This window comes from Onychomys torridus, chromosome 13 (assembly GCF_903995425.1).
Source record: "Onychomys torridus chromosome 13, mOncTor1.1, whole genome shotgun sequence".
NCBI lineage: Eukaryota > Metazoa > Chordata > Mammalia > Rodentia > Cricetidae > Onychomys > Onychomys torridus.
Window position 1 is genome coordinate 31274123 of NC_050455.1, and position 27001 is coordinate 31301123.

General features: G+C 45.3%; 1 protein-coding gene across 2 annotated transcripts in view; it reads left to right on the forward strand.

The window, feature by feature from the left end:
* The window catches only part of Sh3rf2 (SH3 domain containing ring finger 2), a 101067-nt gene extending 74806 nt beyond the window's left edge, over positions 1–26261 (forward strand). For both annotated transcript variants that reach the window (XM_036205015.1, XM_036205016.1), the window contains exons 6-10: positions 10073–10164; positions 11573–11743; positions 19102–19346; positions 22924–23282; positions 25989–26261. In XM_036205015.1, coding sequence (XP_036060908.1) covers positions 10073–10164; positions 11573–11743; positions 19102–19346; positions 22924–23282; positions 25989–26261 — 1140 coding nt within the window. The remainder of the gene's footprint in view (positions 1–10072; positions 10165–11572; positions 11744–19101; positions 19347–22923; positions 23283–25988) is intronic.
* The last annotated feature ends 740 nt before the right edge of the window (positions 26262–27001 follow it).

Below are 27001 nucleotides of genomic sequence, written 5' to 3' on the forward strand. Positions count from 1 at the left end.
CAGGGGATGACCATTTAACCTGGCCATTGACCAGGAGCAAAGCGGCCCTAGGTATGGTAACATCTGTTTTGACCAATGAGCACTGTGTGTGAACCAACCCAAATGCTGTGACTGCTCTCCCTCAGGCTCTGCTCTGTTGCTTATGTCTTGTGAAATCCATAAAGAACACTCATAAAAGCTGCAGGAGAGGGATGGCTGGGAAATGTCCCAGATGCTTTTGTAGGACTCTCAGAAAGTGAGCCAACCCGTCCTGGCTCAACCTAGCAAATGAAGACTGGAAAGTTAGTGAGGCTGTTGCCTGTGGTTCCAGTCCTCACTAACCTGTCCTCTGAGAACTCTCCAGTCCTATCACCGGCACGCTTGGTCCTACCTCCAAACTGCATGTGCTGACTTAGACATTGCAGGTGACACTCTGTATCAGACTGTTCAAGTTCAGATCTTTCTTAAGTTAAGATCCTTGCTCTGCTGACTACCTGGCCCTGTGGTAATATGTTCACTTTAGCAACCTTGTCAGCAAAATGAGAATGAGGAAGAAATGGTAGCACTTAGTGTGGAACACTAGAGGAGCAGAGACAAGTGGATCCTTGGGACTCCCTGGTCAACCAGCTTAGGCTATTGGGCCAGCTTCAGACCAATGAGAGACCCAAAACAGACTTGGTTTTAAGACTCTGTGCTTATTTAAATGCTGTGGTTACACTACAAGCTGTAACACTTCAAGTGGACTGTTATAGTAAAAACAAAGGTTAATTAATTAATTACTAAGGACAAACCAAATCATTAAGGATTTGGTGTGCTCTGATGTTTCAAAAATATTATAGTGCCCACCATCTCTGCCTTGGAACCCAAATCGTTCTGTAAAGGCAGCGGATCCTTGGGCTCAGGGAAGTGTAAGGAAGGCAAAGGGTGGAGGTGGCAGGACAGAAGACATTCTGTACCTGACCAAATAAGCCAGCTCAGGGGAGAAGACCTTTGTCTTTGTGGTTTGACTTGTGAGTTGGATTTGGAGCTTTTTCCATATATGCCAATTCGAACCACAGCTGTAGAGAAGCACTGGTCTTCCACCTTCCTTAGAAGCTCAAGATGCATGAGAATAGCACACCCTACCATCGAGAAAAGATTCTTATATACATGTTCCCAGACAAAAGACCAGCTGCCCATCTCTGGGTCTTCTGTAAGGGAATTTGATCTACTGTGATTGACTCTTGGACCTCCTTTTAAAATTTGGTCCTACTGAGAAAGCCCTCTTGCCTGCCTCTTTTTTTCCCTCACTTCTCCATAGCTTGCTTTCCATCTCATAGTGGCAGGAGGATTGCTTTTAAACTCATGGCAACCCTCCTGCCTCAGCCTCCCAAGTACTGGGTGTAAAGTTACAAGCTTTAGAATGTAATTATTGGGTCCACCTATGAGCTAGGTATGATACAAAGCACCCTCCATTGTGTGAGGTACCTTGTTTTCTCCCCACAACCGTGTGTGTGTGTGTGTGTGTGTGTGTGTGTGTGTGTGTGTGTGTGTGTGTTTTGGGGGGGTGGATGTATGAACGTGAGAGTGCACACGTGTGTGGTATGCATCCTGGACACCTTTTAGAATAATATAACCATTAAAGAAAATGAAGGAAGGTAAGTGTGTTGCAGCACCAACATGTGGAGGCCAAGACGGGGTGTCTTGAGTTTGAGGCCAGCCTAGACTATAGATCCAGACCCTTTCAGAGAGAGAGAGAAAATAAAAGAAATATTGATTGACAGGAAGAAAGGAAGGGAATTGAATTTTCACAAAAAAAGAAACAAAACAACAACAACTTGAAACACTGACAGGTGGGTATTTAAGTTCTTTCCCAATTTTGAGGCAATAATGTTTAAACACTTCCAAACATGAAAAAGAAACCCATGTGTTTCATGAAGACTAGAATATTCTTTATATTAAAAAATAAATAAATAAAAACATGGGGCTGGAGCAATGGCTCTTGCAGAGGATCTGAGTTAATTCCCAGCACCTACATAGTGGCTAACATCTGTCTCTATCTCCAGTTCCAGAAGGCCTGATGCCCTCTTCTGACCAGTGAGGGAACTGCATGCACATGGTGCAAAGCAGTGAAAGGAAAAGACCCATACATACCCAAAAAAAGTAAATAAAAGTGGAAAGAAAATTAATTCCACTAATACATCATGTTAATGAGTTAAAGAAGAAAACCTATGTGACATTTTAAATAATACAGAGGAACCATAGTATGGAAAAATAGTACATGTGTTAATGCTTGATAGAATTCTATATCTATTTATTATGTGGTAGAAAATTTATCAAGTAGGAGTAAACTCCTTAACAGAGTTCAGTGAGAGGGATCTATCAAAAATCTATAGCAAATACCTTGTTTAATGGTGAAGGTTCAAACGGGACCCTGCCACACTTCTGATCAACCCTATCTAGGGGCCTGGCCAACAGACTAAGCAAGAAGTAGTTAAGGTTGAATATTTGAAGAAAAACTTGTCATTATATGAAGATTATTATGTCTACGTAGAAATACTCAGAAGAATCTAGAATAATACATTGAGAACAGATACGTCATTGTCAAGGTTACTAGTCTCAAATTAGTATTTATAAACATGTTTCTGTACACCAAAAAAAATGAAGGTAATTTTCTTTTGGTTTTTGTTTGTTTTCTTGCTTGCTTATTTCAGAGTCTCTCTCTAGCTCAGCCTGAATTGGGACTCACCATGTAATCTAGGTTGCTTTCAAACTCATGGCAATCCTCCTGCCTCAGCCTCCCAAGTACTGGGTGTAAAGTTACAAAGCTTTAAAATGTTTTTGTTTGTTTGTTTGTTTGTTTTTCTGAGACAGGGCCTTTTATAGCCCAGGTCAGCCTTGAACTTGGTTTGTTCTAGAATGGTGACCTTGAACTTCTGATCCTCCAGCCTCTGCTTTCCCAGTGCAGGGATCACAGACAGGCACTAGAATGTCAAGTTTTCTGCAGTGCTTAGGCTCGAAAAAGACAAATTAAGTGGTGAATTGTGTCATGCTTTTAGCCAGGAAAACTCAGTATTTCTTTTGAAATGGAGTCTTGTCCAGGTGTGGTGGCCCACGGGTGGCACTCAGGAGGCTGAAGTGGGCAATCAATCGGCATGGCCAAATAGCAACTTCTATGCCATCCAGGGCTACATTGTCTCAAACGGTTAAATAAAAAGGAAGGAAGGGAGGAAGAGAGGGAGGGAGGGAGGGAGGGAGGAGGAGAGGGGAGGGGAAAGAAAAAAGAAAAGGAAAGGAAAGGAAAGGAAAGGAAAGGAAAGGAAAGGAAAGGAAAGGAAAGGAAAGGAAAGGAAAGGAAAGGAAAGGAAAGGAAAAGAAAAGAAAGGAAAGGAAAGGAAAAACGAAAAGAGGAGATGGAAAGGGAATAAGCGGGGGAGTTGAGGAGTGGCCCCGGCTGGCCTTCAAACAGGGTGCTTCTATCAGAGCTTCCGGAGTGCTGCGGTTATAAGTATGTGCCATCACACCTACATTTCAATATCCAAAAGTTGTTATACTCCCCCCCACAATTTATCCACAAATTCAACACCTCCAGAGTTCGTTTTCATGAAACTCAAACAGTAACTCATTAGACAGATTCAGATTCAGACCGAGTCACGAAAAGCCAGAGAAGGGCAAAGGGACTTCTAAAGAGAAGGGGCGGGGTTTGTTTGGGGCGGGGTTTGCTTGGGGCGGGGTTTGCTTGGGGCGGGGCTTGAGGCCTGCTGATCCGCTATCGGGCCTCTTCTTTAAAACCTAGTCATACTTAGCAACAGCTTCTTCTAAGCCAATGGAACGTGCTAGAATGTGGAGACGTGATTTATGGCAAACAGTTCCGATGGTCAGAAGCAAAGAATGAGCTCTAACGCTGGGCTAATTGGGTATCCATGTTGGCAAAGGATGAAATTGGATTCCTCTCTCGTCAAAAATCAATTCCATGTGGACTAAAGAACTTATATATGAAAGGTAAAACCATAAAACTTTCAGAAGGCAACGTAGAAGCATACCTCACGACCTTAAGATTAAAAGGCATCTTAGCCAAGATTTTTTTTTTTTAAGTGAGAACTGTACGGCAAAATACTATATAATTACTTCCGTCCATCAAAAGATGCTACATAATAAAAAAAAATACAAGCTACAAGGGATTTATAGCTAAAAATAATAGAATTCCACAACTTAATGAGAAAATAATAAATAACCCGAGGGCTTTGGAGAGACAAAGGATAGGAACAGGCATTTCAAGTAATAAGATGGTCGGTAAACATTTGAAAACAGGGAAAATGAATAAACTCAAATTCATTGGCATTTCAGAGATGTGAATGTAAAACCACAATGATCTAGCATTTCACCCCCACCACATGAGCAGATAGATATTAAAGAGCTGAGTGTTACCTCATGCTGGCAAGACTCTAAAATAACAGGAATTGTCATTAGTTGCTGGCAGACGTGTAAATTGTTACCGCCACACTGGGAAACAATTTGTTATTACCTAATAAAACTGAACAGGCTCCTACCCTACGGCCCATCAATTCCATTCCTAGGTGTATATCCTGGAGAAACTCTTGTCCATGGGCACAGGGGACATGTACAGGAATGTTCAGAGCAACACTGTTCATAACAGCCCCAAATTAAAAGCCGCCCAAATGACATATAAACGATAGAATAGTCCCATGGTGGTATATTCCTGCCATGAAATACGGGACAGGAGCCACAATACACAGCAAACCTCCCTGTCACGGAATGAACTTATTGTGTGGTCTCTCATGCGACGGCCACAGCAGACAGAACAGAGAAGCGCATGCAAGGATGTGTGCCAGCGTGGGAGAAGCTACCCAGAAAAGCCCTGGAATGATTAGCTCACATTTTAGCACTATGACTATCTCTAATGCAGTGGTTCTCAACCTTCCTAATACCGTGACCCTATAATACAGCCCCTTATGTCGGGACCACCAATCATAAAATTATTTCCTTGCTACTTTGTCACTTTATTTTGCTACTGTTAGGAATTGTAATATACATATAGGACGTGCAGGCTATCTGATATGCGACCCCTGTGGGTCATAACCCACAGGTTGAGAACCGCTGCTCTAGAGTTGGGGGAAGCCATGTGGCTATTGAGATGCCGAGAGCTGTATTCTGAGTTGAGTGGTGTGGAGACACGCATCACCTATACTATTATGTAAGTGGTACACAAAATCATACATCCACTTGCTGTGCACATGATGTATTTATGATTTAGATTTTTTGTTTATTTTGTTTTTTGAGACAGGGTTTCGCTGTGTTGCTTGGCGCCTTTCCTGGAACTCACTTTGGAGACCAGGCTGACCTTGAACTCACAAAGATCCGCCTGCCTCTGCCTCCCAAGTGCTGGGATTAAAGGCGTGCGCCACCAACGCCTGGCTTGATTTAGATTTTTAATACGAAACAGAAGTAACAAGAAAGAGGAGAGAGTAAAGGACAAACACAGCGTGGCCAAAGAGACTGCATTGCTGAGATGAAGAGCAGGAGTAGAAGAAGGTGCGTGGTGGCTTGAATAAGAAGGACCCCCGTAGACTCATATATTTGAATGCTTAGGGAGTGGCATGAGGAGATGTAGCCTTGTTCAAGTAGGTGTGGCCTTGTTGGAGGAAGTATGTCACTGAGGGTGGGCTTTGGGGTTTCATATGCCCAGTGGTTTGCTTGCTTCCTGCTGCCTTCGGATCCAGATGTAGCACTCTGTTATCTCTCCAGCACCATGTCTGCCTACATGCCACCATGCTTCCCGCATAAAAATAATGGACTAAACCTCTGAACCTGTAAACCAGCCCCGTTTACGTTTTCCTTTATAAGAGTTGCTGTGGTCATGGAGTCTCTTGACTGAAATAAAACCCAAACGAAAACAGAAGTTGGTGCCAGGATTGTGGGATATTACTGGAACATACTTGACAACGTTTTGGGCAGGTGTGCAGGAGGACTGTGGAACTTTGGGCTAGAAGAGCCATTGAGTATTCAGAGTTTGGTGAACTGTTTGGTTGGAGATTTGAAGACAAGACTGTTGAGAGCAGTGCAGATAATGACGGCCTGGCTTGTGAAGATTCAGAGGGAAGCAGAGATTCAACCAGGCCCTTTGTGTGAAGAATCTGTGGTTCTGGTCAGATGGGGCTGAAGAATAGGCTGTGATTAACTAGAGACCAGGACCACTAAATCACCATTGTTTTAATGGTATAATCAATGCGGGTTAGCTGGAGCTGAGAAATTATTGGTGATTAAGAAGACCAGTGCTGGATGGTGGTGGCACACGCCTTTAATCCCAGCACTCCAGGAGGCAGAGGCAGGCAAGATCTCTCTGAGTTCGAAGCCAGCCTGATCTACAGAGCGAGTTCCAGGACAGGCTCCAAAGCTACACAGAGAAAACCTGTCTCGAAAAACAAAAAAGAAAAAAGAAAAAGAAAAGAAAAAAATGACCAGCATCAGTGAGGTGAAATCTTCTGGGAATTGTTTCCTGAGAGCACACAGGAGCTGTGTTCCAGAGGTGGCCAAGGTTGTACCTCGAGCTGGTAGCCGGACTTAGTAATGCAAGAGTCACCCAGGTGGTACTAGTTTTGAAGGCACAAGGGGGCATGGAGAGCAGCTAAGGTTTGGCATTGGGAGAGGCCAGGAGAGGCCATTGGTAAAGGTGCAGCCTCAGTAGTAGTTGAAGACCCAGAATTGAAGGGGCCATGGAGAGAAGTTGAGGCTTAGCACCATGAAGAGATCCTATGAGAGGGTGCTGGTGAAAGTGCAGCCCAGTTACAGCAGAAAACCCCAGCACACTGGAGATGCCTGTAACATGAATCTTAAAAGGTCTTATAATAAAAATTAAAAAAAAAAAAAACCAGAGCCAGATATTGGGGTAAGAAGCAAAACAGCCAGCCACTAGCTTACTTCTACGAAATCCTCAGCCTCAAGAGAGAGCAAGTTCCTGTTTCCTCCCACCTTATATACCTGTCCTGCCATATTACTTCCTGGGATTAAAGGGGTATGTCACCACTGCCTGGTTCTGTTTCTTTCTAGTACCTGGGTGTGGCCTTGAACTCACAGAGATCAGACAGATCTCTGCCTCCTGAGTGATAGGATTAAAGGGGTATGCCACCACTGCCTGACCTCTATGTCTAATTTAGTGGCTGGCTCTGTCCTCTGATCCCCAGACAGTCTTTATTGGGGTGCACAATAATATATCACCACAGGTGCCAGAACCATGGGATGACCACCAAGAACAGCAGCCGCTGTGGGAGTGAATCCTGCCCAAGATTGGAAGACAAGCTGTGTGTGACGCAGAGGGCAGGGCTGGAGAAGTGACTGGATCTCTTTGAAGGAGCCCAGAAGATTACGAGTGAATCCAAGACGTTGGACATTGCTTTGATCCAATTGTGACTGTGCCCTGGTATTTCATTCTTAAAGTAAGAATGTGTTTAATTTATTTTTGATTTTATGGGATCCCATAGCTGAGATTAAATTTTAAGAGATTTTAGGCTGTAAAAGAGACTTTGAAATTAATAAAAAAAAAAAAAAAACTGAACTTTAAAGTGTTTGAATTTGTAAAGACTGTGGGGCGTTTTAAGTTTATAAAATGTTTTATATTGCGATATTGGTATTAATGTGTCTTCTTAGGGAATGAACAAAAAAGAAAAGGTTGTGGCTTAACAGTGATGTGTTTGTGTGTCAGGTTGCCAAGAAGTCAGTTGTGCTGGATAGTTTTATGTCAACTTGACACAAGCTAAAGTCATTTGAGAAGGGAACCTCAATTAAGGAAATGCCTCTATAAGATAAGCACTGTAGGCAAGCTTGTAGGACATTTCCTTAATTCATGAGTGATGGGGAAGGGCCCAGCCCATTGTGGGTGGTGTGATTCCCCTGAGCTGGTGGTCCTGGGTTCTATAAGAAAGCAAACTGAGCAAGCCATGGGGAGCAAGCCAGTCAGCAGCACCCCTCCATGGTCTCTGCATCAGCTCCTGCCTCCAGGCTCCTGCCCTGTTTGAGTTCCTGTCCTGACTTCTTTCAATGATGAACAGCGACATAGAAGTGTAACCCTTTCCTCTTCAACTTCTTTTTTGGTTATGGTGTTTCATCACAACACAATAGAAACCCTAACTAAGACAGAAGGTGAGATTGGAAAGGGGAAGCAGGAAAATATTCTAAGATAGTTCAGCCTTTCAAATGCTTGCCACACAAGTGAGAAGATAGGAGTGATCTCAGTCCCTCTCGTCATCCGCCTCCATCTGCCATCTCGCCGTCTCCCGGGGTCTGTGGACTCCCAACTAAGAGACCGACTGTCCTTCGAGTGGGGGTCAATACAATCACCACCTTGGTGAAGAACAAGAAGGCTCAGCTGGTGGTGATTGCCCACGATGTAGACCCCATTGAGCTGGCGGTCTTCCTGCCTGCCCTGTGTTGAAAGATGGGGGTCCCCTACTGCATCATCAAGGGAAAGGCCAGGCTGGGGCAGCTGGTCCACAGGAAGACATGCACCACTGTTGCCTTCACACAGGCTAACTCGGAAGACAAGGGTGCTCTGGCTAAGCTGGTGAAAGCTATTAGGATCAATTACAACGACAGATATGATGAGATCCGCCACCACTCGGCAGGCAATGTCCTGGGTACTAAATCTGTGGTTCAGATTGCCAAGCTGGAAAAGGCAAAGGCCAAAGAACTCACCACTAAAATGGGTTAAATGTACACTGTGAGTAAATCTAATTACAAACTTATCTTCAAAAAACAACAACAACAACAACAACAAAAAAAAAAAAAAAAAAAAGCCGGGCGGTGGTGGCACACACCTGTAATCCCAGCACTCAGGAGGCAGAGGCAGGTGGATCTCTGTGAGTTCCAGGTCAGCCTGGTCTACAGAGCTAGTCCAGGACAGGCTCCAAAGCTACAGAGAAACCCTGTCTCAAAAAAAAAAAAAAAAAAAAAAAAACACAAAACACAAAACAAAACAAACAAGTGAGAAGATAAGTTCAACCCCAAGAATCTACATAAAAGACCCAAATGTAATGGTGTGTACTTGTAAACCCAGAGATGGCTCACTGACTGGCCAGCCTATCATGGTCAGCAAGCCCCAGGTCCCAGTGAGAGATCCTGTCTCAAAACACAAAGAAGTGGGGGGGGGGGGGGGGGGGGGAGAGGGAGACAAGGTAAGAGCTGATGAGATGGCTCAGCAGGTAAAGGTGCTTGCTGCCGAGCCTGATGATCTAAGCTCTAAATTCTACCCCCAGGACCTATATAGTGGAGAAAACCAATTCGTACAAATGGTTTTCTGACCTCCACTTTTGTGTGTGCGTGCATGCACACACACACACACACACACACACACACACACACACACACACACACTTTTTTCTTTAAGCACATCAGCCTGTTAAACATTGGGAAGAATCCTAGAAGAGTAGGCAGAGTTCAGAGGCTTCTGTCATTGCTGTTCTGGTTTTAGCTGGAAGAAATGAAAAAGATTCAGATTCATGTTCTGTAAGTTATTGAGTATCCTACTAAGACTTTGTGTGTGTGTGTGTGTGTGTGTGTGTGTGTGTGTGTGTGTGTGTGTGTGTGTGTGTTAATACTATCAGTAGTGAATGAGCAGGTTGGCTCATATCCTAGACTTCATTTTAAATTGTTCTTGTCCTAGTTAAGTAACTGTTGTCCCCCCAAAGTGTCTCAGCTTCTGATGGAAAATAAATGGGGATTAAGAAGCTACCTCTGGTAAGGACTACATTTGCTGATACTTATAAGGCACTTAAAAGTGTGGGGGAAGAACTAAGTCCTGAGTCTCTGTTAGATGTCCTGTTGTTTTAAACGTGCAGGTTTTCATACAGGGGCTGGGTGGGGTGGGACAGGAGATGCTCACAGCTCTGATGGCTTGAAGTTGACACCCTGCCATACTCTGCCCAGGCCATACAACACCTGCTCCACCTCACTCTACCCAAGGCCACAAACCAGAGAAGTGGCTGCATGGGCTGTGCTGGGCATGGCTGTTGTCAGTGTGTCAGGCTGCTCTGTGATTTGTTCACCTACCTGGCTTGGGGTGCTCACTGGTTCTGCTTGGCTGTCTCTTCTGTCTGTTTAGGTCAGCACATCTCACCCTGCACCTGCCTCCCTGGGACATTCCACAGCCATGGTCAGTGTGCCCAGCTCCCAGCAACACCTCTCAGCTAACATGTGAGTAAAAAGCTCAGCACCCCCTCCTCCAGCTCTGGCACAGAGATCTCATCTTTACAGCCCTTTGCCACCTAGTTATTCTCCATGCCCAAACCATAGCATCCAAACAGCTATCCCCCACTCCTTTTCCACTACGGATGGTGATGAGCACGGATGAGAAAAAAAAATGCAGATTAGAAACTACAGCATTGCTAGGAGATTGAATATTGAGCAGTCTCTATTGTCTCCCTTCAGGTTTAAAATATTGGGTCATAAATTAATATTGACTTACTATAATCAGTAAAAAAAAAAACAATAAATAGACTCAGCATTGGAGATAAGAAAAACACTTGCAAATATGATCCACTTTGATAACGAGTTTAGGGGTATCTCACAGTCCTTAGGATCTCAAAGGACTACCAGGCATGTCTAACCTGCAGCCTACATGCCACATGAGACCAAACAGAGCTATGGATACAGCCCAACACAAAATCATAAGCTGACATAAAACATTATCAGATCTATTTTGCTTTTTTTTTTTTTTTTTTTTTACTTTTGTAATTGTAAACTCAATTATACAGTTCTGGGGCATAAATTTTGTAGATGACAGCATCATGTCACAATGTCAAAAGCTTGGACACGCCTGCCTGAAGTGACCCTGAATCCAGCAAGGCAATCAAGTTCTTCCTTTAATGCCTCTCATGAGGCAGCTGTTCTCATGTCCTCAGCCTGAGCCTCACTGTTCCCTGGTGTTCTCACGACCGTGACTCATGCTTGGACGCCACCTACCTGACTTCTGTGTGAACTTTAGAATACAGTGTCTATGTTCTCCTCACTCACATTTTTCCATGATACAAACCCATTCTCCTCTACCTACTGTCCAGGCAGTGGAGTCACTGTGTGCAAAAATAATAATGGTGATCACCCTTGCCTCTGACTTCCTAATGTGCACTTCACAGGCGGTTCCTAGAAGTCAAACAAAGCCCTCCTCACAGTCCCGCAGAGGGTTTCAGAGAGGCTTTTGTGACGACTCTTGTCTCCTCGAGCCTCGCTGTCCTCAGAAAAGCAGCAGACAGTAGTGAGAAAGCACTAAGGTAGACTCTCACACACCTCTCCCACTGATCCTGTCCTTCAAGTCTCTTCTGTGCAAGAGGCCAGTTCCCCATTGTCACGGTGTTCATGGTGGCCTGTCTGATTTCCAGCTATGTGGTGCCCTATGGAGCGGAGAGACGAAGGCAGGGTGTCCACTGGCATGTCAGCCAGGTTGTTCCCCTTCTGTGTGCCTTCCCATGGTTAAGTTTCCATTTTTAACGGTTTTTGTTGCTAGATGCTGGCAGGTGAGCTATAGGACTGGCCTCCCCCAGCCCTCCTCAGCTCTGTGCCCTCCTTAGCATCCTCGGCTTCCCTTACGAGCTCCTTGTGTTTCCAGGTGTGTAGCCCTGCACTCTTACTCAGCCCACGGACCTGATGAGCTGGACCTGCAGAAAGGAGAAGGCGTCAAGGTGCTGGGGAAATACCAAGATGGCTGGCTGAGGGGTCTCTCCTTGGTCACGGGGCGAGCTGGCATCTTTCCAAGCGACTATGTCATCCCCGTTTTCAGGTACATCTCCAGGGCCCTTCTGTGGGTTGAACTGATAATGGACCCAGTGCCTTCAATAGAGTAAAAGCCAAGACGTAGCTTTTGCCTTCGTATCCCATTAACCTACACACAAAATATTTATAACGTTTCCCCTCAGAGGTCTCACTGGTTTTTCTTCACATGCCTGGAACTTAGCCAAGTTGGCCTCAAACTCACAGTCGTCCTGCCTCAGATCCCCAGGTACTAGAACTACAGATGTGAAACACAGCGCCCAGCTTTGCCTCATTTAACTCTCTGGCCAAGCAAAGCGCCTGGCGTATAGTACTCTCTAGATGAAGGCACTGATCTGCAGTGAAATAGCTTGCTTAGGATTGCCTTTGGAGCTTTCTGCAGCCGAGTCCCAGACTTCCCACATCACCTCTGACACCAAAACAATACCATTGACCAACTAATTGGAAAATGTGACCAAATGCCTCCCTGGAGCATCTTAGGAAGGTTCTCAGGACACTCGAGTAGGAGGCAGAATTTCCATGGATTCAGACCAGAACTTGTCCAGCCATGCCCCGGATCAAAGACCAGTTACCCTGAAGGAGCCCTTCCTCTTAGCTTTCCCTGTGACATACCTAATCAGTGCCACTGATGGGGGTTTGTCCTGCCTCTTCACGCTATGCCCATCAATTCACACAGTCCTCAGATTGATTATGATTCCTCCTACCTCTACCCTCACCTGCCCAGCTATGAGGCAACAAGGCCCTTGTCACCCACTAAGCCCTGCCTTTATGACATATCAAAGGTCACGAACTCCAGGAAAGCGACAGACTCTGTGAGCATCAAGGTCCCATTGCCACTTTGGCAGACCTTGCTTTAGGTGGAGCACTGTGTCTGGAGAAGGGCAGCCATGGTGAGGAAAGAAGAGACTGCAGCCTGGAAGAGACTGAGAAAGTGGGGTGGTTACCTGTGGAACACAAAAGACAAAGGGAGCATGACGTGTGCCAAACTACACAGAGGCCATGAGTGGCACCAGACGAAAGCAGGGAATACAACTTGGAAGGTTTGGGTTCCATAAAAGACTCCATTCTTCATAGACAGCCTTTCTGCCACCTGGCTAGCTGGTGAGGCAAAGGATCACTGTCTAGAAGACAGCAGACAAAGATGAGGATCCTTAAGGATCAGAGTTACATGAAAAGGGTTTTTTGTTGTTGTTTTCTTGTTTGTTTGGGTTTTTTAATGTGACAGACGTTGGGACAAGACATCATAGCTATTCCTTTCAATGTAAAGTGCTTAGAAGTTGTTGGGAGAACGGCAAACTAAAACTGATGCTGTCATCTCCTCAAACATATTTATTGAACGTTTTTATAGATTTGATATGTATGAGCATTTTTGCCTGCACATACGCATGTGCACTGTGTGTAGGTCTGGTGCCCTCAGAGACCAGAAGAGGGCACCAGATCTCCTGGTGCTGGAGTTACAGATGGTTGTGATCCACCATCTGGGTGCCAGGGACCAAACTCAGGACCTCTGCAGGAACAATGAGTGCTTTTAACTACTGAGCCATCTCTCCGGTCCCTTAATGTTAACTATATATCCATACCTTTCCTGGACCTGGGAAAATATTAGTAAATACAACACACACATGCACGCATCTACATGTGTGTGTGTAAGGATCTGGCCTTGCCGAGAAGAAACGAGAGTGAGGGGAATGGGGAAGTAAGCCAAGCTGATCTTGAAGAGAAGTACATTCCAGGCCACAGAAACGGCAAGTTCAAAGGTCCTGGGGTAGGAATGTACCTGCCGTGAAAACCAACTAGACTGGACAAGAGCAAATGAGAGGGAGACCAAGAGAAGATGAGGTCAGAATGGTAAATGGGGCCAAGTCATCTAGAATTCTTAGGTCATAATAAAGGGTTTGGTTTTTAACTTAATAGCAGAGTTTTGAGCAGAAGAGTAGCATGATCTAACCTGTGTTTACCCATAATCTCTCTGTTTGCTGGGTTGAGAATAAACTATAGAGAAGAAAGAGTAGAGACAGAAAATCTAGCTAAGAGAATACCCTAACAATCCTACAGAGAGGGTAAGTCATCACGCTGTCAGCATATGTGGTGGTAATTTAAAGATGCAGATTCCACAAACATCTTAAAGCTAGAGGGCATCAGTGGTTTTCTCACACTAAGTATCAGGTATGAGGGGGTAGAGGATTCAAGGTGAAGGCGAGGTTTTTCCCCTCTGGTTAACCAAAAGAGAGTGTCTCTTTTATCTGGATGACAGGATGAAAACACAGAAGGGTTTGAGCTGCGGGCACACAGACACTTACTTCACAGCAGATTAAGCGTGAGGTGCCTATTAGTAACACAAGTAAAGATGCCGGTGAGCCACTGAGTAGACATGTCGAGTATTGAAGAGGGAGCCCTGGTCTTGAGATGCTATTTAAAGCCATTAATTAGATGCGATTAGGTGAGATCACTGTGGTGTGATGGGGTGTCAAGAGACTAATAAGGCAGCCAGAAGCTAAAATCCTCAAGGAATAAGAGGAGAGGCAGACCTAGAGAGTAGGAGATTACAACAGCTGCCATTGGGTGGTAGAGTCTGATAAGATGAACGAAAGATGAAAGAAGGTACTGAAAGAATTTAGAATGACCATGAAGGAGCAGTGAGGGACAAGGAGGATGCCGATCTTCTGTAGGATCAGACTGCCAAGGTCTTTGCTTAAGGCCTTAGCCCAGAGCCTGGGATGAATCATCAAAGTATTGGTATGAATGAGAGTGATCATATATTTACCATCTCTACATGAATATTTCTGAGGAAATATAAACTGAGGAAAGTCTTCAGTGTCTTGAGATAATTGGGATGTGTGGTCGCCATGTGAGTGTGGGACTCCAGCCTACCAGAGCCCCTGCCTCCATCCTCTCGCCCTTGGTTTTCTCTTGGGTAGATACCCGGTGCCCTCAAATAGTCCGTGTAGATCTGTACTCACCCCTCGGAAATGACTGCATGCCAGACAGTGGTGGGGTTCCAGTGCTAACAGGTTGACAGTGAGCTGAGCCTGTCTCCAAGTCTGCAGAAATCTGAACATTATCGGATCACGAGGTGTGAAGGCTGGGGCATGGTTTTCTCATGGGGAAGGGGCATTCCCAAGAAGAACAAAAATCTCTGTTCCTAAGTGCTGTTGGGTTAGAGAGAATCTGGGTGTTCTTTCCTTGATGGTATTTCTCATACGAAGAAAGCTCCCGTCCTCACTAACCTTAGAGGTGAATGGCATTTGTGTCCAGCTGGGTCCACCCAGCCCTTGGGTCCTACCCACCCTTCCATGTGTTATGTTTAATCCTCCCAGTCCCCAGAACTGGAACATACTGTCCTTTGTCACCTTTGTTTCTGCTATTATTACCAAGTTCTGCGTGAGAACCCAGGAGGTTGGACAGCACCTTCAAGGCTCCTTTCTGCTCTTTGATACCTGCCTTCTTTGTTTCCGATCTACATTGATGACTCTGTAGTGCCATTAGTGCCTTCCGTATATAAAGCCAACAACAGTCCAGGGCTCAGAGATGTGAGGTGTCCCCTGGGCACTGAAACCTTTGCTTTTCTAGCATCATGCCCTGACAAACTGAGACACAGTTTAGGGATTAACTACAGCTAAGAACTTACCGGAGCTGAGCATTGTGACACATGCCTATAATCCCAGCACTCTGGGAAGCAAGATAAGAGGATTGGCATGAGTTTGAGACAAGGCTGGGCTATGTAGTGGATATCAAGCCAGCCAGAGCTACACGCAAGAATGTCGAAAAAATGACAAAAATGCCAAGGTTTCTGTTTAAAATGCAATAAGTTGGCCTTTCTAACTGCCCATAGTGAAAAAAAAAATAGTCCAGCTACCAAAGTGTCTAGCTCTTATTGACCACAGCTAAACCTCTGCTTCCCTGAAGTCTCTTCTCTTCTGCCCCTGAAGACATATGCAGGGTTTACAGAGTTGTCAAGTGTCCATCTGTCCAGCACCCAAACCCCTCCTTAACAGCACCAACATCTACTTGAGTCATTGTCCTGTGTGCTCTCAGTAAGCGGTGGTCCTCAACTTTCTCCTCATCCCACCCACAACTAATTTTCTTTTCTTGAAGATTGGTAGTACATGAGAAAGGGTCTCATGTAGCCCAGACTGGCCTTAAACTTACTTTACAGATAAAGCTGATCTTGAGTTCCTTAACGTTTGAATGAGAATAACCCCCTATAGGCTCATAAGGAGTAGCACTATTAGGGGTGACTTTGTTGGAGGAAGTACGTCACTGGGGAATGGGCTTTGAGGCTTCAAATGCTCAAGCCAGGCCCAGAGTCTTTCTCTTCCTGCTGCCTGAGGATCCAGATGTAGGTTTCTCAGCTCTTTCTCCAGCACCATGTCTGTCTGCATGCTTCCATGATGATAATGAACTAAACCTCTGAACCTGTAAGCCAGCCCCAATTAAATGTTTTCCTTAATAAGAGTTGCTGTAGTCGTGGAGTATCTTCACAACAATAGAAACTCTAAGATACGTATCGTCCTGCTTCCATCCCCCAAGTGCTGGGATTACAGGTGTGTGCTACCATGCCAGATTAACTTGGCCAATCTTGCAGTCCTACTTGAAACTTTGAAATGGGAGCCAGGGAAGAAAGCTGTCAGTCATCATGGTGAGGCCAGCAGGAACATCTGATCCATACTCCTGCCTCAGATCCACCACTGAACCTTAAGCTGCCCACTTGCATCCTGTTACCAGGTCCTCCTTCCCACCTGGCTCTCGGACTCCCAATAAATTCCCGTCTGTGTAATTAGGAAGGATGGTTCTTTACTGTAGCCTTCACAGACAAGTATGCCTGCCTTGTGCCTAATGGGTGGAGGAAGGTGACAAGGGGCCATCGCTGCCTGGACTTCCATTCCCCACACAGATACTTTCAACATTTCTTCTTAGTAGGAGGCTGTTTCCCATGGCAAGACCAGCCAAACTGCTATGTGGAATGCTGTCTTTGAAAACAGGACAAGGTTTAATAGCACAGACAGAAAGGGACTCAGGGACCTGTTAGCAAAGCAAACCAGAATATCCTCTCCTCCCAATTAAGCCCAGAATGTCTTTCAGTGTTCTCTGGAAAACAAGGATCATGTCTTCAGGTTTGGGGTTTCCTGGGGATTAATTAATACATGTTAGCAAAGTGCTTTGATGTTAGCTAAGTGCTAAGCTTTTTGCCAAAAGACAAAGAGGGAGTCAGCACTGGATGGGAAAAATCACAATTTAGGAGTTCCTGGAATAGAGCCCAGTGCTGAGCTTATACCTGGTACCATCAACAGTCATTCAAAGAAGGGACTGGTGGAGTAAGACTGACCTGAGCCTAATTAGCTGTGTTCTGTCCTTGCTTCTGTTGCTCCTGATGGAAACGATTTCGGAACTAGTAATACTTTCACCGATAACTAGTCTTGCCTGTTGCCGGTGCACCTTGCAGCAAGTCACTCCTAGAGGCCTCTTTCTCAAAAGACGAACCAATCAGCTGCACTCTGCTATGGAAGCCAGTTGCTGGAGATCTTCATCACTTCCTAGCCTCATCTCTAGAATACAGACTTGTTTTCTCACTAAGAGATTCCTCCACTCTCTATTGACCACACCATGGAGACCAGAGAAGGGTGACAGCTCTGTATTCAAGGTCCCTTGCTACAGGCATCAGCTCTTAGCGCCCTTGGCAGCATATGTTTCTTGGGTAGCATTGGCCACAGTTAAACAATAGCTTGTCTACCTCATGCAACACTGGCTCATTATTATAATACACACTGTGGTTTCTTAATAAGCAGAGTAGAGAGAAAAAGAGAAAGAGGAAGAATGAGGGGAACGGCCTAAAGAAAACCATGGAGGGTAGTGGGGGGGGGCACCAGGAGGGCTTTCTACACCAGGGCCCAGGTGCAGTTCGTTATTTCTGTGGAATTATCAGGGGCTATTTAATCAACAGTGATGGAGTGGTTGATGGGCTGCACATAGGAGATAAGATGCCAGGTTTGGACCAGTTGAGAGGGAGAGAAAGACATGTCAAGTAACAGGGGTTGCAGACTGGAAACCATGGCCATGAGCTTGTTTATAAAACTTTAGAGCTGTTCATGACATCACAGCCCAAGGCTGAAGCATTAGCATCTTACACAGTCACTTCAGGGCTACCAGCTGCCTTAGTTTATTCAGGCGCAAGACAGAGTTTTCTCTTGTCTCTCTAACTAGCCCCAGAGTTGGTACAAAAGTAGGGCTGAGAGCTGGCTCAGACCTGACTTCAGACTTCCAGTCTGGTAGTTGCTCGGACAAATAACCATGAGTCTCTGCCTATCCCCTCTCCTCTGCCTCTCTCTCTCTCTCTCTTTCTCTCTCTCTCTCCCTCTCTCCTCCCCCCCCAGCATGTGTGTGTGTGTGTGTGTGTGTGTGTGTGTGTGTGTGTGTGTGTAAGAGAATGCACATGTATGTGTAAGTGGTTGTGGAGGCCAGAGGTCAACTTCAAGTGTCATCCCTTTGGGATCATCCACCTTGCCTTTTAAGCCAGGGTCACTCACTAGGACCTAGAACTCAACATTTTGGTTAGGCTGACTAGCCAGCTAGCTCCGGAGATCTGCCTGTCTCCACCTCCCCTGAACTGGGATTACAAAATACCCCCAGAATGGCTGGTTTTTTGTAGATAGATGCTAGAGATTGATCTTGGGTCCTCATGGTTTCATTGAAAGCACTTTGCCAACTGAGCCCTCTCTCCAGTCCCATAAACTATATGATATTTTTTTACATCTATAAAGCCATAGCAATAGTGGTGCTATCTTGGAAAACCGTTATGAAGAACTAACCTTAATATGCATGAAGTATCTGGCCAGTGTCTGGCTTACAGTAAGCACTCAACATGTGCTAACCAAAATTGCTAGAAGGAATACTGAAGACATAGAGCAACCATTCAACACACACATTAATCAGCAGTACATGCAAAACACAGAAGCTGTAAAACAAGCCTTAGAAACCCTTACCTTCAAATGGTTTAGCATTTAGTGGGAAAGCTACTAAATAAAGACTTAATAAACAAAATGAGCAAAGTGCAGTGAGCTCGTGTAAGGCCTGTGCCCTGAACTTGGGTTGAAGGAGTATGGGGTGAGGGGTGATCAGAGCTATGTGGAAGAATGAAGCTTGGGTGTGCAAATTCCACCAGGGCCTCAGGAGCCCTTCCCCCTGCCATCAGCACCCACATAGTTATTCAGGAGCAGGGAGGTGGGATCAACTTATACAGGCCTGTGGGTGACAAAAGAATGGGTGTGGGTAGTTAATAGTGACTACATTCATACGGTTGGGGAGAAAAGAAATGGGACTCTTGACTTAACATTTTCTTTCTCCATTTCTTCTCTTTTAAAAAAAAAATAGTTCAACAGCTAGAAAGACGTCTAGTTTTCCAGATTCTCGGAGCCCTACTGTCTACACCGCATGGGCATTACCCGCCTCATCCGTGTCCTCCCAGGGCAGCTTCTCAGAAGGTGATCCCCGGCAAAGCAGACCCTTCAAATCTGTCTTTGTGCCCACTGCCGTGGTTAACCCTGTAGGAAGCCCACCTGGCCCAGGGACTTCAGGACAAGGGTCTCTTCGGAAAGGACGGAGCAGCATGAGAAAGAGTAAGTGGAGGAGGGGAGGTATGTGCCTAGAGGTAAATGAAGGGGCTTCCAATTGGGACATACTGGAAGTTTTTCACAAAAATAATTGGTTTTGAGCTGAGCCTCTGCAAAGGTTCAAGTCCCAAGGGATGAGTGCTTTTATTGAGTGTAGCCTAGACCAACTGAAGGCCACTGTCTGGGTCCACTCATACATACACGGTGAAGGGGGTGATGCCAAACTGAGTGGCACCATGTGATTGCATTGTAGCCAAGGGGGTGCCGCTTGTTACTAAGACCAGCCAAAGACTGACATGGCTGGCTCAATGCTTTTCAGACTGTGTTCTGGAGACACCCCTTGAGTAGGCAAGGGCCAGGCATAGAAGACAAGATTCTAAAGACAGTATTCACAACCCCTGTTTTCTACTATGTTGTTTATGTTATATATGCAGAGGTTTTTTTAAGGCTTCATAAAAGTAAGACTCACATCTTGAACCCACCAGGTCCAACTTTTTCAAGATTGATAGACACCTTCTAGTCACACTCTGTGTACTGTTCCAAGGCTTTCTTTTTTCCTATATAACATCTACACTGAGCACATAGCAGTACATGCAAATCTGTCATTAATACCATGTGGTTATTAATACCTCAACGTATTAAACTTCTGCAGGAGATTTCATTTGCAGGGAATTCAGAAAAGATCTTGAAACCTCATTGTACAAAACAAGAGGGATTCCTTCCTGTCACAATCCAAGTGTGGGACATGTGATTTGTTCTACATCCCCAACTTAAAACTGGCCCTGTGGTCTCTCCTGCCATCTCAACAAGTGATTGAACATGAGATGCAGCCAACCCTGCAGGACAGAAGAGTAGCACTAGCAACAGTATGTTGAAAGGGAAAGTCCCCCAGAACAAAAGAAAGCAAGGGTCTTCACTTACCTGTATTCTAGTCTTTTCCACTGCATTACCTGCATAACCTCTAACTGAACCGGTTAGGGTCCACAGACCACCCCACAAAAGGCCACCACTCACATATGCAAACGCAAGAGCATTTATTTCTCCAGAGAAGAATTCTTACATGCAAGGGTCAGCCACACAACAAAATGGCAACAACCCCCAGAGAAGCTCACAGGCTTCTCCTATAAACAACCGGGAGGGGATTAGGTCATCCTAAACATGATTGGCCAAGCAAGCAGCGGCCACATTAATATTTTTCTGATTGGCTGGGGCTGTAAGTGCTGAATCATGCCTGGTATACAATATCTCCCTCCCTGCCATAACAAAAACAGAAACTAAAACAGAAACTGAGATCTAAACAGAAACTAAACTTAACTGAAACTCAGGCCTAGTAGAGGCTGGGGCCAGGAGAAGCTCACCTTGGTGTTACCATGGTCTTTCATACCCACCTGTACCTCCTGTTTCAGCCTTCAGCCCCTTCTTTCTTCCTTCTACTGATTATTCACCATACCAGCATTGTACAAGTGACTGTCCTCTTTATTTTCCTCATTTGTAAATTGGAAATAATAATACCCACCTCATTATCCTCCCTGTGTTATACAATATTGGCATAGTACCCCTATCAGATTTAACTAATAGACTAACCATACAGTGTCTACCACATAACAAGCTCTTGAGAACATGGCTTTTTTTATTGGTAAAGTAACTTTAATTATTAGTATATAAATCACTTCATTACTACTACAACTAAGCAGATTATCTTCGGTCCATCTACATCATGAGCTTGTCTAGGGTTGAAATGGTCCCTCAGTCTAGACCACTTAGCAACACAAAAAATTGCCCTCCACTTATGAGAGCTCACATTTGTTTTTAAAGATTTATTTATTTATTATGTATATGGTATTCTGCCTACATGCATGCTTGCAGGCCAGAAGAGGGCACCAGATCTCATTACAGATGTTTGTGAGCCACCATGTGGTTGCTGGGAATTGAGCACAGGACCTCTGGAAGAACAGCCAGTGCTCTTAACCATTGAGCCATCTCTCCAGCCCTAACTCACATTTTTTTTAAAAATACACTGCCTCTTCATTGCTGTGTAACTCCTGGAGCTTTGAGTGCTTGTGTTGTATGCATAGGTAATAAAAGAGCATTAGATCTCTTGAAAATTGGAAACTAACCAGCTAACCAGATAGGCAAGAAGCCAAATTGACCCCATATCCATGGAAGCCAAGGACATGTCTGCTTGGTGTTGTTTTGCCTTCCCTAATTCCAGAAGCTTTTTTTTTTTCTCCCTTTTTCCAAGGTGAGGCAGGTCAAGCTGTCTCTCCAAAAGCTGGTGCAGCTCAGGGGGTTGTCCAAGGAAAAACAAATATATAAATGGAAAGGTCAGACTCAGCCAACATGCTTGCAGCAGCTGAGAATACACCTGGGCTCATTGTCCACCATAACTTCCTGCTTGATGAAGGTTTACAACCACAACACAGAGTGTGGCATGGCTCAGGGCCTCATTTTGACTTTGATTCAAACATGTGTCCAAGGCAGTAGTGGCACACACCTTTTACCCTAGCACTTGGGAGGCAGAGACAAGTAGATCTCTGTGAGTTCGAGGCCAGCCTGGTCTACAGAGTGAATGAGTTCCGGGACAGCCAGGGATGTTACGCAGAGAATCCTGTCTTGGGGGAAAAATGTATACAAGAACTGTTAGGAAAGACCATCATCAATAATATGTGGTTCTTCAAATGCTTGGAGACCTTTTCAGAATGGCCCCACAATGCTTTGCAAGAGTAACTCCTACTCTTTTCTCCAAAGTCAAGGAGCCTCCCATATCCTTGATCACCTATAGAACTTATGCCTGAGGGATGGGGCCTCCTCCTTAGAGTCTCTTGGGGAGGACTTGGTTCCCATTAACTTAGAAAGGATTGTCTCAGTGTCTCAGTAAGTCACAGACCCACATAATCGGACTTTTACATTGCTAGGGCACACTGTTCTGTCCGTCACATAATAGTGACAGCCAGTAAACATCTGTGACTTCAGGCACTGCCTAGCAGTTTGTACATCTTGTAAGATGCAATCCACACTCTGCGTTGTGGTTGGGAACCTTCTCTGACAATGAGTACAGGTAGTGTTCTCAGCTGCTGCCCCACCCCCATGCTTAAAGGTTTTATTAACCATTTCTTCAGAAAGTGAATGGTGGTGGCCTCCTCTCCCTCTTCGGCTTTCCTTCTCTGCTGTCTGTTCACTTTGTGCTCCTCACTTTCTTCTTTTTCTTTGGCCTGCCGGCCTCTGTGTCTGCTTCTCACTGTGAAACTTGGTGTGTCTGTTTCCCTAGCCATCCTAAAGGGCTAGAGGAAGAGAGAAGGTGTGGCGGTGGTGGGGATTTAGGGAGGGATAGACACACGTAAACTGAAGCAGCACACCTTTAGATACTTCACACAGCGTTCAGTTAGACATTTACCTGTTGCCAGCAACAGCAAATAGCACTAAAAAAAGAAGAAAGAAAGAATAGGTCACGTTTGAAAGACCCCCAGGAGTGTGTGAGCCCAGTCACATTAGGAAAGCCCTTACCTATCTATTCTGGGAGATTGGGACACATTGCATACCCAGCCCACATGCAACCTCTGATGCCTGCTCTGTCATCCCCCAGATGGATCCTTGCAGAGAGCAGTCCACTCAGGAATCCCAACTTTCATGGTGGGATCCCTCAGGCGCAGTCCCACCATGGTGATCCGGCCTCAGAAGCTCCAGTTCTGTCGGCCACAAGGAATGACCTCTTCCCCAACACCCATGATGGTGGACATGGGGTCTAAACCTATTTCCACTGGGGAGCCTGCCCCGACCTGCATCAGCAGAGGTGGCAAGACCAGAAGCCACTCGGCAGCCAGTTCCCTCATCATGGAAGGCAAAGAAATACCCGTCAAGAGTGAGCCGCCACCCAAGCCACCAGCGTCTGCCCCACCCTCGATCTTAGTGAAACCAGAAAATTCAAAAAATGGCATCGAGAAGGTAGGAATGGAGTGACACTGGGAGCCTGACCCTTTAACCTCCCAGCTTTACACACCATGAACATTGTCAACCACACTGGCAGCCGCCAATAAGATCTTCACACACAGCCAGGCAGCGGTGGCACACGCCTTTAAGCCCAGCACTCGGGAGGCAGAGCTAGACAGATCTTTGTGAGTTCGAGGCCAGCCTGGTCTACGGAGCAAGATCCAGGAAAGGCGCAAAGCTACACAGAGAAACCCTGTCTCGAAAAACCAAAAAAAAAAAAAAAAAAAAAAAAAAAAAAAAGAAAGAAAGAAAGAAAAGAAAAAAGAAAAAAAGGTCTTCACACACAATGCACCCCCACCCACTCACACCAATCACACCTTCTGCTTGATAAACATACTCCTCATTCCCTTGACACATGCTTCTTTTACGGTCCAGAAACGGCCTGGAGAAAACATGGCTTGATTTGAATTACCACTCTGGTTAGGTGGCTCTGGCCAAAACACTTCACCCTTCTGGGGCTTTGTTGATTCATTCATTATTTACTTATTTGCCTATCCATAGAAATAATAATATAGGGGCTAGAGAGATGGCTCAGCAGTTAGGAGTACTTTCTGCTCTTATAGAGGACTTGGATTCAGTACCTGGCACCCCTGCGGTGACTCATAACCACCCACAACTCCAGTTCCAGATTTGATGCCTCCTCCTGACCTCTGCAGGCACACACACATGGTACACATACAGACATGCAAACAAAACACACCTATAAACATAAAATAAAAATAAATCTAAAAAATGTTAGGTAAATAAAAACAAACCTAAAAATCTAATGGCCGTACAAGGGCTCGGAGATGACCTTATGTAAAATATGTGCGGTACTTACACAGGGTGTGATACATACTTTTTCATCAGATGACAGGGAAAACTAAGACAAGAGAGAATCTAAGTGATGCCAAAGTCACATTGAACGATAATTCTAACTGCTAATTTATTGGGGCAGCTTTGATGTCCATCAGATCTGTTAACATCTAGTCTGGAGATTTTTGTGCTAGAAGACATAGACTTTTATAAGGTCCTTGAAGTAAGAGAGAGGATGAAAAGGAGAAGGTGACATTAAAGGAATCAGGTGATGGTCATCCCAATCCTTCAGCTTACTGAGTATCACCATACTCATCAGTCATATACGCCTCACGACCACCCTCAGCACCATCCCACCATTGCCCACTCCCTACAAAATGGATGGGATGGATCCCCTCCTATTTGTTAAGCCTTTACTAACTACTAAATATGCTAACAGACACCATGCACAGAATTCCATGTGTTCCATCTCATTAAACCTCAATGACAACCCTCTGAGGTAGGTATTATTTTCATCCTCGTTTAGAATGAGGAAGCAGAGGCTTGGGGAGTTAAACAACGTTGCCCAAAGCTACACAGCTGACATCTGTATCCAATATGAAAGCTCAGGTTCTTTCCACGAAGCTTGTGCAGAATTGCATTTGGAAAAGTTCATGGTGAATGACAGAAGGGTTGGGAGTGTTGATTCCAACTTCTGATGTTCATGCAGTCTAAAGGATTCCATACACAAGTCATCACACACAACCCCCAAACTCCGAAGTCCCAAGCCTCCACTGCAAATAGTGGGAATCAGAAAGTATGGGAAACTTGAAGATAAAAAGGAGAGAATTTCATGGAACAAAGAAGTAATTCCTAGGAAGTACCATAGAAAGAACACTTTATTAATCCCTGGGTCAGTGACTAGCTAAAACATCTGCAATTGCCAAGCAAGATGCACAACTACCTAGGAGACAAGAGAGGCAGCAAAGAGAAATGGGACATCAAGCAAACTGGAGACATTGCCTCATATAAAGGGAGCTACTCCTCAGCTTAGCCAGGTGTTGCCAGTGTTGATAGGCCCAGAGTTCCCGATCTTAGGTTACTTCTGATGTTTCCGTTTAGGTTTTGTTTGGGTTTTGAGACAAATTTTCACTGTGTAGTTCAAACTGGTCTGAAACTCTCAATCCCCCTGTCTCAGCCTCCAAGTGCCTGTGCTACCACACTTGACTCTGAATCTTCCATCTTTGAAAGACACACACGAAATGCTGGTCTGTCTATTTATCTCTGGTCTGTATATTTGTCTCATGGTCTTAATGAACGGGGATGTCAGTCAATGCTCAGAAGGCTGGATGGTCATGGCAGGTGTCCAGGGAACCAGGTCTGTGATGAGCATTCTTAAGGCAATTTTGGAGACCTCTAAGAGGGGTCTGGAGAACTGATGAGGAAGAGCCAGGCCTTGAGATAGACCTTAAGGAGAAGCAGAGGGGAGAGAGGAAAGGTGAACCTGTATTTTCCAGAAGGGTCCTTTTGAAGACCACTGATGACTCTATTTCTCTTATTCTTAAATTCTTCTGCCTCAAGAAAGGCCTCCTTGAGGAGCTGCCTATTGGATGCTACTCCACTGCCTCAGCAGTTACTTCTCTCTCATCACAGCACTGGTTATAATTTCCCAACGGGCAGTGTGAGTTTGTTCACTCAGGTCAACCAGACTCCACAGGGTACATTACATGATGCACAGTAGACACAAGTGCTGGCTGAATGAACACCACATAAATGTGGCATTCTGAGTGGAGACAAGTGTAGAGAAACGACACAAATCTTATCGAGGGCTTGGGGCCAGAGTACACATCTCACCCATAGTCCTTGGCTCTTCTTTCTATTTTACAGCAAGTCAAAACCGTGAGATTTCAGAATTACAGTCCTCCTCCCACCAAACATCACACCTCCCATCCCTCTGGAAAGCACGAACAGCCCGCCACCTTGAAGGGGTCCCAGACTGAAGCAGTCCCCTCAGGAGCAGAGATGACCATCCTATTTGCCCATCGAAGTGGCTGCCACTCTGGACAACAGATGGACCTTCGGAAAAAGTCAGCTATGGGCAAGACCATGCCCCCAGTGTCCACTGCTTCATCCACACAGACTGTATTTGCGAGCAAATGATTCTCTGGGTGGTTTGTTGTTGTTTTTTTTTTTTTTTTAGACACAAAAGAGGTGAATTACATGTAAATACAGTCTGCCTCCACTGCAATGCATCCTTCTCTTCTTCGAAGGATGAGTCTCCTTCATCTCCCATTTTAACCCGAAGGAATGGGAAGGTGGGAACTCCTACCTGGGTTGGTTGGCTTTTTCTCCCCATCTCCCACCCCACCCCATTCCTGCCCTCAGGGCAGAGTTTCTCTTGTGAAGGCCTGGCTGTCCTAGAACTCACTCTGCAGACCAGGCTAGCCTTGAACTCACAGAGATCTGAGATGAAAGGCGTGCACCACCACCACCCAGCGTTTTTCTAAACTTAGTGATTTGATACAGCCAAAGAGTGAGGAAATGTTGATGTCTGTGCCTCCCGCATGCAGGGTTTGGCCTCCTGTCCTTGTGCTCATTGTAAAATGTCTTTGTATCCCAGGACAGCCAGAGGATGGCAGTGCTGAAATTGTTCTCAGGGTCTCTTTAACCTCATCACCATCCCACGCTCTTTTCATCCTACTGGAAAAGCCTCTGCCATCTTCTGAGGCTGAATCTTTTTCATTCCCGAGTCACCACTCCAGCTGCAAAGAGGAAGGGGGGGAAGGGGAGGCAGTATGGTACGAGATGGACATATTGAACATTATAAGAACCCACTAAAACTGAAGGGAGCGACTTTCTGAGTTTGCTACAAACAAGACCAGAGAGAATGCTGACTACCA